The 10,162-nt window shown below is 37.6% G+C and overlaps 1 protein-coding gene across 1 annotated transcript in view; it reads left to right on the top strand.

The window, feature by feature from the left end:
- The window catches only part of LOC100179587, a gene marked incomplete at its 3' end in the record, with an annotated part of 59,311 nt that extends 49,557 nt beyond the window's left edge, over window positions 1-9,754 (top strand). Inside the window, 21 exon segments of the mRNA XM_026839108.1 lie at window positions 254-471; window positions 879-986; window positions 1,911-2,093; window positions 2,491-2,619; window positions 3,079-3,174; window positions 3,332-3,394; window positions 3,763-3,838; window positions 4,103-4,257; window positions 4,528-4,632; window positions 4,965-5,141; window positions 5,406-5,603; window positions 5,996-6,140; window positions 6,441-6,559; window positions 6,824-6,982; window positions 7,402-7,569; window positions 7,690-7,774; window positions 7,993-8,135; window positions 8,441-8,557; window positions 8,823-9,062; window positions 9,334-9,478; window positions 9,594-9,754. Coding sequence (XP_026694909.1) covers window positions 254-471; window positions 879-986; window positions 1,911-2,093; window positions 2,491-2,619; window positions 3,079-3,174; window positions 3,332-3,394; window positions 3,763-3,838; window positions 4,103-4,257; window positions 4,528-4,632; window positions 4,965-5,141; window positions 5,406-5,603; window positions 5,996-6,140; window positions 6,441-6,559; window positions 6,824-6,982; window positions 7,402-7,569; window positions 7,690-7,774; window positions 7,993-8,135; window positions 8,441-8,557; window positions 8,823-9,062; window positions 9,334-9,478; window positions 9,594-9,754 — 2,990 coding nt within the window.
- Between the last annotated feature and the right edge of the window lie 408 nt (window positions 9,755-10,162).

Genomic DNA, 10,162 nt, shown 5'->3' with positions numbered 1-10,162 from the left:
TATGGAACCACTATGGCTTACTATAGCAGCTGTGAGATTACTTGAATCAAAGTACTTGAAAATCTAAATTGAACAATAATTCATGGTTACTAGTTTGTGCATAAAAAACAGATTTTCTAGTATTTTTGTAATTAAAATAAGAAAATTTATCTTCATAAATGATTCAATACACGTTTCTATAAAAAATATTGTACGAAACTTGTCCACTTTTTTTTATTATAAAATTAAAACTATTATCATTATGATGTCACAGGCAAGACAGGGAAGGTTACCGGGGCAAAGGTGAACATGGATAGCAACACTGTGATGCCTATCGTACAATCTGGAGGACAACATCAGTTTAAACAGAGGACTCCTCCTATTGGAGCCATGGTGATGTTGGAAGATGAGATTGCTGCGAGGAATGGATCGTGGAGGAAGAGGAGAGGATGGGAGAAGGATGTGGATGGGAGGATGGTGGAGCTGCAGAAGGTGGGGGGGGTATATAAGTAATATTTCAGCGGCTCACCTGATATAAAAACGTAAAATATTTTCACGTTTCGTCTGCCATGTGATGAGACTTCATCAGGGAAAGTAGCTTTACAGTACACGCAAGCGAACAACATGAAAGTAGGGAAAGTTATATCTGCCCAACATATGGTTGGGGGTATATGATATAATATGCAAGTAATTAGCTTTACTGGTGAAAATACAGGATTTTATCATCTAATGTTTAATTTGCAATAAGTTATAATATTAACTTTTAATAATAACGTGTTTTTACCAGAAGAGCTCTTGATTTAACTATAGTTATGTTTAACACTATCCACACACCATATGGCAATACACAGTGCTTATACAGGAACCATTATATATATAATGTCTTGATGCATCCACAGAAACTTATGGTAAACCCAGCATTGGAGGCGGATGAATATTTTGAAGCAATATCGGATCTAATTCATCAAATTACAAACGCTGTGAAGAAAGAAAGTGAAAGAAGAGAGGTGGGTCACTTGTGCTGCTTGTGTAAACTGTGTGCAACATCGTGTAACTTGTGCAATTTGGGTTAGTTGGGCTACTTGTGTCCAACTTGCGCTACTTGTAACATTGTGTTCAGTTTATCTGTGCGGATTGTGTATCTTGCAACTCATGTGTGCTGTGTGCACCTATGTGCAACTTGACCAGCTATGTGCAACTTGTGCCACCTACCCTGCATATGCCGTGATTTGCAGGTTGCATGTTCTCTGTGTGTAACTTATGTAACATTGAAAAACAAAATATTGTATGCTTGTACACTGCATTTGAACGTGAAAAGTAAATGGGATATAATTGGTAAGTTTACTTTTATAGCTTTAATTAACCATTTGTAATACAGACCAAGATTGTCATGGTAGACATATATATATACTGTTGTCATCAACACAGACAAAGGAATTTAAACAAACCTTTTGCAGTCAAAGTTGAGTGAACTAACTTCTGTCCTTCCCTCTGATGTCATTGCTATATTAACCGAGAATGATAGGAATGAAAAAACAACAAGATGAGAAGTCGCTTGCCAACTATAATAAGATGGTTAATTCTGTAAGTTGAATGTCATTAGTAAATGGAACCTTTCTATTCTTAATATGACGGGGCAATGGAAGTTGTTACCACGTATATACAAACAAGCAGAGCCAAAGTATATTGCATTCACCACATTAATCAATGAGGTTCCCTATGTTTGACAACTATGAGTGTAACTGTATTTTAACAATGTCACCCCAGATTTTACCCTGCTGTTAGGTGTCTATACAAACAAGCAGAGCCAAATTATATTGCATTCACCACATTAATCAATGAGGTTCCCTATGTTTGACAACTATGAGTGTAACTGTATTTTAACAATGTCACCCCAGATTTTATGTAAATTCTGTCACATATCCCCACAGTCACAATGGGCATCCCACATTGAGAAACAAATCCAATCCATGGACCTTGACCTCGCTGAAGTTGAATATTCGCGCGAAGTTTCGGAATCCATGGCATCAGAAGCTCGTAGTTTAATGAAGGGGTTGGACCTCGTGTATGGGGAATGTGAGACGCTGTTTGTGGGAAGCCATGAGAATGCACAGGTGATTTAACACTGCTTGGTTTGAGTAATGGTTGTTAAGTTGTTTAAAAGATGATAATTTTGAGTTAATGAACACTGAAACATTATGAACGCACTATAGTTGCACTGTGAGCACCATAGGCACTGAAACATTATGAACGCACTATAGTTGCACTATGAGCATATAATAATAATATTAATAACACTACGAACACTATGATAGTGCGCATGCATTATTATAAAGTGATTTACAAATATAAATATACAGACCCTTTTTTTGAGTTTACAAAATTATAACATTTGAAATTATTTCAACATACATAAGTGTTTTGTTTCTTTACATACTTTAACCGTTAGTGCATCATAATAATGGAGCCCAACACCCCAATACAGTGATTTATAACTCCCCCCCTCTGTAGGCATCAGGTTGGAATGCATTGACACCACTCATGCAACACCTCATATCCTTGCTTGAAAGTGGGATGCAGTTCCAACTTACCCCGGATCTTATTAATGCTTTGAAGAACCCACAATATGGATCTAAACTGGTATGATAAAGTTTTAAAAGAGTATTTGGCTTTTACATACAAGTTTTATTAACATATTTGCAAAGGCAACATATCAAAGCTGTTGGTATTATTATTCCTTGTAAAAATACTGAGTAGACTTGGTGAAACATCTGCTATAGTATAATGAGTCTATACTCGATAATTGTAACCTTGATATTCATAATTAAGATTTTTGTATAACATACACCAAAAACTGTTGACATCATCAGTGCCTGTAAAAGACTGAGTAGACTTGGTGAAACATCTGCTATAGTATAATGAGTCTATACTTGATAATTGATAACCTTGATATTTATAATTAAGATTTTTGTATAACATACACCAAAAACTGTTGGCATCATCAGTGCTTGTAAAAGACTGAGTAGACTTGATGAAACATCTATTATAATGAGTTTATACTCGATAGTTTACTATATATTAACCATATACCGCCCACAGCACACACAAGCAACCAACCAACCCATAGTCAGCCACCCCTCCATACAGATGATGCACCCCCACCCATCGTATGCACAACCTGACCAACCAATACAGGTGACTAAATATTCATCATATTTGTTTCATTTGCTATAAAACAGTAAATAATGAAGATACGGGCCGACATTTATTGTTGGCTTATCGTTTAATGTTTGATGTTGACTTGTTTTATGATGTTACCTTTACTACAACCTAAATATTGTTTGTATTCAAGGCTGTTGGTGTATTGAACAAGCCACAAACACACATGGCCACCACACAGAAGGTGCAGATCAAGGTAAGATAAAACAATCACCTACAATGTTACATATAAGGTAACTTGTAAGCGGGCACGAGGTGTATGAAACAGAACACCTGTGTTATAACGACTGTCGTTGCCTCGCCATGCGAGGATAAATAGGCATTCACTCAATCAAAGATTAGGTTGATAATTATTAAATATTAACTTCAAATATTTATATTAAGTTGTTATTGTTACTCAATGTTAAGTTATTGAATTGGTTACCCTCCTAGTCATGTTATGACTTAGCATTTTTCCGCTTCTTCCCGTGCCTCCTTTGTTTGACCCCTTGGTCCTCCATTATGAACATGAAGTTGTGTTGTGAGGTGTCAATACAACTACTAACTAAACTTTAAAAATCCCAGGAATCGAGCATTGGACTTGGAAGACGTGATGTTATTGAGATTGACGGCAAGCTTGATCCTCGTGTTGTGGAGCATGGTGGGTGGTGGGGTAATTTGATTGGGGTAATGGGACAACTCCAAATTAAATCCCTTGTTGTTGACTGTTGAAGTAATGTGTCATCTCTGGCTTAAATCCATGGGTGTTGGGGTAATGGGCAAACTTTTTATTGGTGAATTTTAAATATCAAAATTGGTAGAAATAACAAAATCAAAAATCATGAAAAATCTGTTATAGCAATATAAAGTAAATAAGTGGTGTATATAATTGGGTCGCGAATCTATTTGTTTATTGTTCTCATAGAAGTTCTCAACCAAGCTTCTGTCGTTGATCGTGCTGGTGCACTAGTGACACCAAGTGGTTCGGACAACGTACAGGAGATGTTGGAGAGGCACGCCATGGAAGTCGCGAAACTTGAGAATGAACTTCGAAGCGATGAGATTATGAAGATAAATGAGGTTGAATTCTATGTTATTGAACATATTTTCTTTGTGGGTGAAGTCCTTGTAGTGGTCCAGGGGTTTAGGCCACATTTGGCCCATTACCCCAAACAAACAGGAAGCAATATTGGGCAGATTAGTAACCAAATGTGTTTTTTCATCTTACAGTTGTTTTGTTTTTGTCTTTTTGTCATATTTTTTTCACTGTTTCAATTTTTCACATCCGTTATATTTGCGCAGATTATATCTGACAATGTAACTATATATCATTATATTTTGACATTGTAGATAATATCTGACATTGAGCAAAAGAAAGAGGTTGAAGTGATGAAACTGAAGATCGAGTTGAAGGAAAGGTTGAAGAAATGTTCAACAGATGAAGAGAAGGAGAAGGTGGGGGTGGTGTGGTTCTATTGTATATAGATTTATGGAAGGGTGTATGTATATGGTGTTCATTACCTGATCAGTGTTGGGGTAATCGACCTACATCCCAGGTCTCAGGTGTGCCTCACTGAAGACCTCACCCTTATAGAATAGAATCTATATTATTGAGTGTCCATAAACTGCCTCAGTGGGGTCTAGATGGTAGCACCCTGGGTGTTGAGATAATAGACCAACATCCCAGGTCTCAGGTGTCTCACTGAAGACCTCATCCTTATATATTCTCCATTATCAAGTTTTGATAAACTGCATATATTTTCAATATACAATTCACCCATATATAGGTAATGATGGAGTATGCGACCAAGATCCACAAAGTTACCGAGGGTCTTGAACAAGAAAAGCAAACTCGCTTGTCGGATCTTCGGGGCAAGTTGGCACGGGAACGACAACGAAGGAAGAAGGAATTGTTCGAGAAACATAAACGGGAAGCTGAACTTGCCGGCTTGGACCCTGAGAAGGTTGGTTAGTTAATCTGGTTGTCTTATGGCCATTGTCGAGTTGCTGAGACTGTTGCAGTGTTTGAATCAGCCGACATTGTTGTTTGGTTGCAAAAACCTTGTAAAACATGATTGAATATCAATACACATCCAGGAGCGATTTTGGATGTTATCATTAAGTTGCTAAATTTCAAGTTTTAATGCAAGTGAAGTGTATGAAACAACTGTGTTATAACGAATTACCATCTGAGGTAAACAACGGACATTGATTTGTTTGATTGACAGGTGGTTGTAGACATCGCCCATGAGAGCGAGGAGGAAGTGAACAAGGATCTTCTTCTCCTTGCTCAACAACAAGAGAAGTTGATAGCTGAGTTACAACAAGCGTATGCTGATGATGGGGTCGACGAGGGTGGCGAGAAGAAGGCAAAGTTCGATGCCGAGATGGAAGCGAGGATACGAGCGCTGAATGAAGGGAGGGGGGTAAGTTGGAGGTTGTTGTTGGGTATGGCTGATATTTCATTTATAATAACATCTGATTTTTCATTTAGACTGAATCACTTGTCTAAAACACTTTTTCTAAGTAAATTAACTCTTTTAGAATCGGATTTTTCGGTGTATTTTAAAACGTAAAGTATTCTCAGCTTTAACTTCCATTACTCGGTATATTTTAGTCCTTTTAATTGATTGATTCTGCTAGTAGTGATATGCTTGTCCCAATGATTAAGCCATACAAGTCTATAAAAATATTCCCTTTATATTATTTAATCTGTTTTAATTTGCTTTGTACGGACGCCAACTGTGTAAAAGTTGTTTGAGCTTTAAATTGCTTTGCTATAGTTGAATGCCATGTTAATACAAACATGTTGTCACAGGTACCTGTTGTATCAGAGGAGGGAGTTGAAGAGATCGTCAACATCGGGGGAAAAATCAACAGTCTTCGAGCGAACATGAAAGATAAGATGAAACAAAGAAGAGCTCAACGCAAAACTATCAGAGGATCCTCACAGCTGCCGCAAGGTTGGTACTTATATGTCGTGACAATTACTGAGAAAACCCATTCAGTAGATACATAACTAAAGCAGCATTAGCAATAACATGGCACACTCTTGGGATATGTTTGGGCCTAAATTTAATAAAAAGTTTTATTTTGTAATTTCACATACATGCTAAAACTTTTCATGAATTATTGGAAAAGTTGCAAAGAGAAGATAGAAAGGGGTGGGATTTCCAAACTTTTCTGATGTTTTGACCAAATATATATTGTGTTAAACTACGTTTGTATACACTATGTTTCACATTAAACTTAATACTTAATAGAATTTGGTGATGATGAGCAAATCACGGCTGAAGGCCAAGTTTACAAAGCAAACTTATCAACATTACAACTACAAGAGGATGAACATATGGAGAATATGATTCTGTCGGCACTGGAAGAGGTACGTTGATATACATGGGTGATGTGCCAACTGTCTATGTGAATCAAATACTTTGTGCCCGCTTATCAATTTATAAATAAAACCGTGTAATTTCTATTCTATAAACCGTGTTATTATTATTGTACTTGAGAGAGGCCCACAAAAAATATCTGTTACACTATATACATTTTTCTAACAGTTTAGGTCAAAACTAAACTTTGTACTTTATAATAGAAAGCTTAAGCTGCTTTGGAATAATGTAAATACATTTGTTGAATACTTTAGGCTGAACTTGAGAAATGTGAGTCCCAGCAATTGGAGGTCCTCCGAATGAAGATGTTGGAGGGAGGGGTTGATGAGAATGAACGTGATCAGATTATGGCCGAGTTTGAATCAGCTAACCAAGTCTTCAAGGATAAACTTTCGATGCAACACAAAAAGCAGGTTGGTGTTTTATGATGAGATACTTCAATATCCTATTTATGGCCAAGTTACGACCATTATTATAACACGGGTGTTCTGTTCCATACACCTTGTGCATGCTTACAAGTTACCACGCATGTAACTTATTTATCCTTGCATGGCGGGGCAACGACAGTCGTTATAACACGGGTGTTCTGTTTCATGCACCTCGTGCCAGCTTACAAGTTACCACGTATGTAACTTATTTAACCTCGCATGGCGGGGCAACGACAGTCGTTATAACACGGGTGTTCTGTTTCATACACCCCGTGCCCGTTTTCCTTTGGTTTTTATAACACCACATAGAACAATGGCGTTTCATTAAAGCTCTGAGTTTTGGTGCGTATCGTTTAAAGAACAATTATTGAAATAATATTTTTTCACTATCTTGAAACAAACAGAAAGAGGAACTTCTGCTTCGGTTGAAAGCTCGTAAAACGCTGCAGGAGGAACTTTCAAAGGAGAAAGCGGTGATGAAGCAATTGCAAGGAGTGGGCAAGCATGAGGAGGGACGTAAAGTTGAACTTGAAACGGCCACGGTGGTGGTCGCGCAACAACTCGAACAACAGGTAGGTTGAAGTTAAGAGTCGGAAGGAGATGTTTTTGAAATTGTTTGTTTGTGATCTTTAAAAACATTTTTAATATGCACTTACTTAACACAATACTTAACAACAATGATAAACACACAGGTTGAAGCATTGTCGTCACTTGATCAGAAACACGCAGTGGAGTTGAATAAACTTATTGACAATTTGGAAGATGAAAATAATCAAGGTTTGTATTGCTTATACTTACTTCATATAGGGGTGGTTGATGTCGACTTACTGGGGTCTTCTTGCTGCTAATATTGTGAAACTTTATAACCTTGTTCTTGTATGGTTGTCAATTGAGACATAATAGAGTTTGGGTTGAAACAAGTGTCTTGCCCAACGACACATACACCACAATGGTAGCGGTATTAACCATATCACATTGTCCCATAATTTATACAGAAGAGACAAAGATATCGTCTCACTTCGACGAACAATGCAAACTACAAGCTGCAGCTGCGGTGGCGAGGGCAGAACAAGAGGCAAGGGAAGGAAACTTGAATGAGAAACGAACGGCTAAGTTGGTCAAACAATACCAGGCCCAGGTTTGTGATGATGATGATGTGTTTCTATACATGGGTGAGATCATTTGGCGTGTCGTGTGGAGGTGGCATCTTTACCCCAGTCCACATATGATTTAAAGTTCATTTGTTTGTGAAACATGTATGTAACAACTAGTTCACAGATATGTAACTTAGGATTCCCCCACATAATATTGCGATGTACTTTATAAACTATGAATTATCATTCATGCTGATATTCCCTGCCCCAACAATGTGTTTTGTTCAACATGGGCCAGTTAAAGTGCAATTAAACAGAATATTCTTCAGTAGTAATTCCCTCCTTACAGGCGGAAGCAATGAACAATTCATTGTTAACACAAAAGAAACGACAAATTGAGGAAATGAAACAAAAACTTGCACAGCGCAAAAACAACAGGAAGAACCAACTAATGGAACAACAGAAGGTATATATGCATGTTGTTAGTTATATTAGCGGTACATGTGTTTAACACTCTATTAAATTAATATAAATTTATAAATATCATTTATATTGCTTTATAATTTTTATAGCCACAGTTTAAGGTTACCAAGGATATATTTACTTTTATTTAATGCCTAACAGTAGAGAGCATACCATATGTGTTACAAAGTGAGTATGTAAAGTGTTATGCACAAAAACGAATATAAATAAATTTAAAAATTAGAGTATTAAAAATAAAAATCGTCCAGGTTGAGAAGGATGAGGTCCTCCTTGCTCTCAAGGAAGATCGTGATGCATCCGCGTCCAACAAGATCAAGGAGGCAGAGAAAGATTGTCTGGATGATGTTGCTAAGAAATCCGGGGGAGTTTCTTCCATGGAGGCTTTCATCCAAGATACATTATTACCGAGACATTTGTTGGAGATGAGGAACTTGATGGAGAAGATTAAGTTGGAAGTGGAGGCGGGGAGGAAGAAGGCAGAGATTCAGGTTTTGTGGAAAGTTTTATATGTGTAAAGTCTTATACAGGTGCAAGGAGTGTTTACTTTATGCCAGTGTGGTCTTATGCCGTACCATGTCAGGGTGCATGAGAGTAAGCCTAGAGGAAGTTTTATTTTGTATGTGTTAAGTCGTATTGCGGCTTGGCGGCATTATATGGCGGCTTATAGTTTAACGCAGAGTTGACCCATAGTCCTGGCTATATCTTTTTTCAAAGTCATGGTGATAGTGAGTAATTTTAGATTTTACTTTGTTCTAACAGGCAACCAGTGAAAGGGACGAGGCTCGTGAAAAACTAACTCAACAACAAACTGATGAAGTTTCCCAACTACTGATCGCACACGCTGGTGAACCTGCCAATAAAGTTCTTAAACTTAAGAAGAAACTTGAAGCCAAGCACAAAGAAGGTTGGTTTAACTGTGTAGTCCCATGGTGTTGCTTCTATAGGTTTAAAAGTTAGAGTATATATAGGTAGATATATAAACAGATATATAGGTAAAAATTTTCACCCAACTTTCACAGAACTAAAGAAATTTGACAAAGACACCAATGATGTCATCGCTTCTGCCGTCCAATCAGCTCTCACCAAAGTTCAAATCAACCAATCAGAGAGCAAGTTGAAGTTGAGAGAAAGTCACCTTCGTGAATTGTCAGAAGCTTTGTTGGAGTTTAACCCAGAGGAGGTGGGTGATGATGGTGTTGTGTGTGTGGTTGCAAAACATTTAAATTTAATTGCTTCAAGACATTGGTCACTAGTGGGTGGGTGGGGTAACGACAGTTGTTATAACACAGGTGTTCTGTTTCATACACCTCGTGCACGCTTACAAGTTACCACGTATGTAACTTATTTATCCTCGCATGGTGAGGCAATGACAGTCATTATAACACGGGTGTTCTGTTTCATACACCTCGTGCACGCTTACAAGTTACCACGTATGTAACTTATTTATCCTCGCATGGCGGGGCAATGACAGTCATTATAACACGGGTGTTCTGTTTCATACACTTCGTGCCTGCTTATGAGTTACCATGTATGTAACTTTGTGGGTGATTGTTTTTACTGTATGGCTGACAATTTAGACAACACATTA

Source organism: Ciona intestinalis, unplaced genomic scaffold, assembly GCF_000224145.3.
Source record: "Ciona intestinalis unplaced genomic scaffold, KH HT000152.2, whole genome shotgun sequence".
Lineage (NCBI taxonomy): Eukaryota > Metazoa > Chordata > Ascidiacea > Phlebobranchia > Cionidae > Ciona > Ciona intestinalis.
The sequence above is the reverse complement of the archived record's forward strand: the minus strand, read 5'-3'. Positions and strand labels throughout refer to the sequence as shown.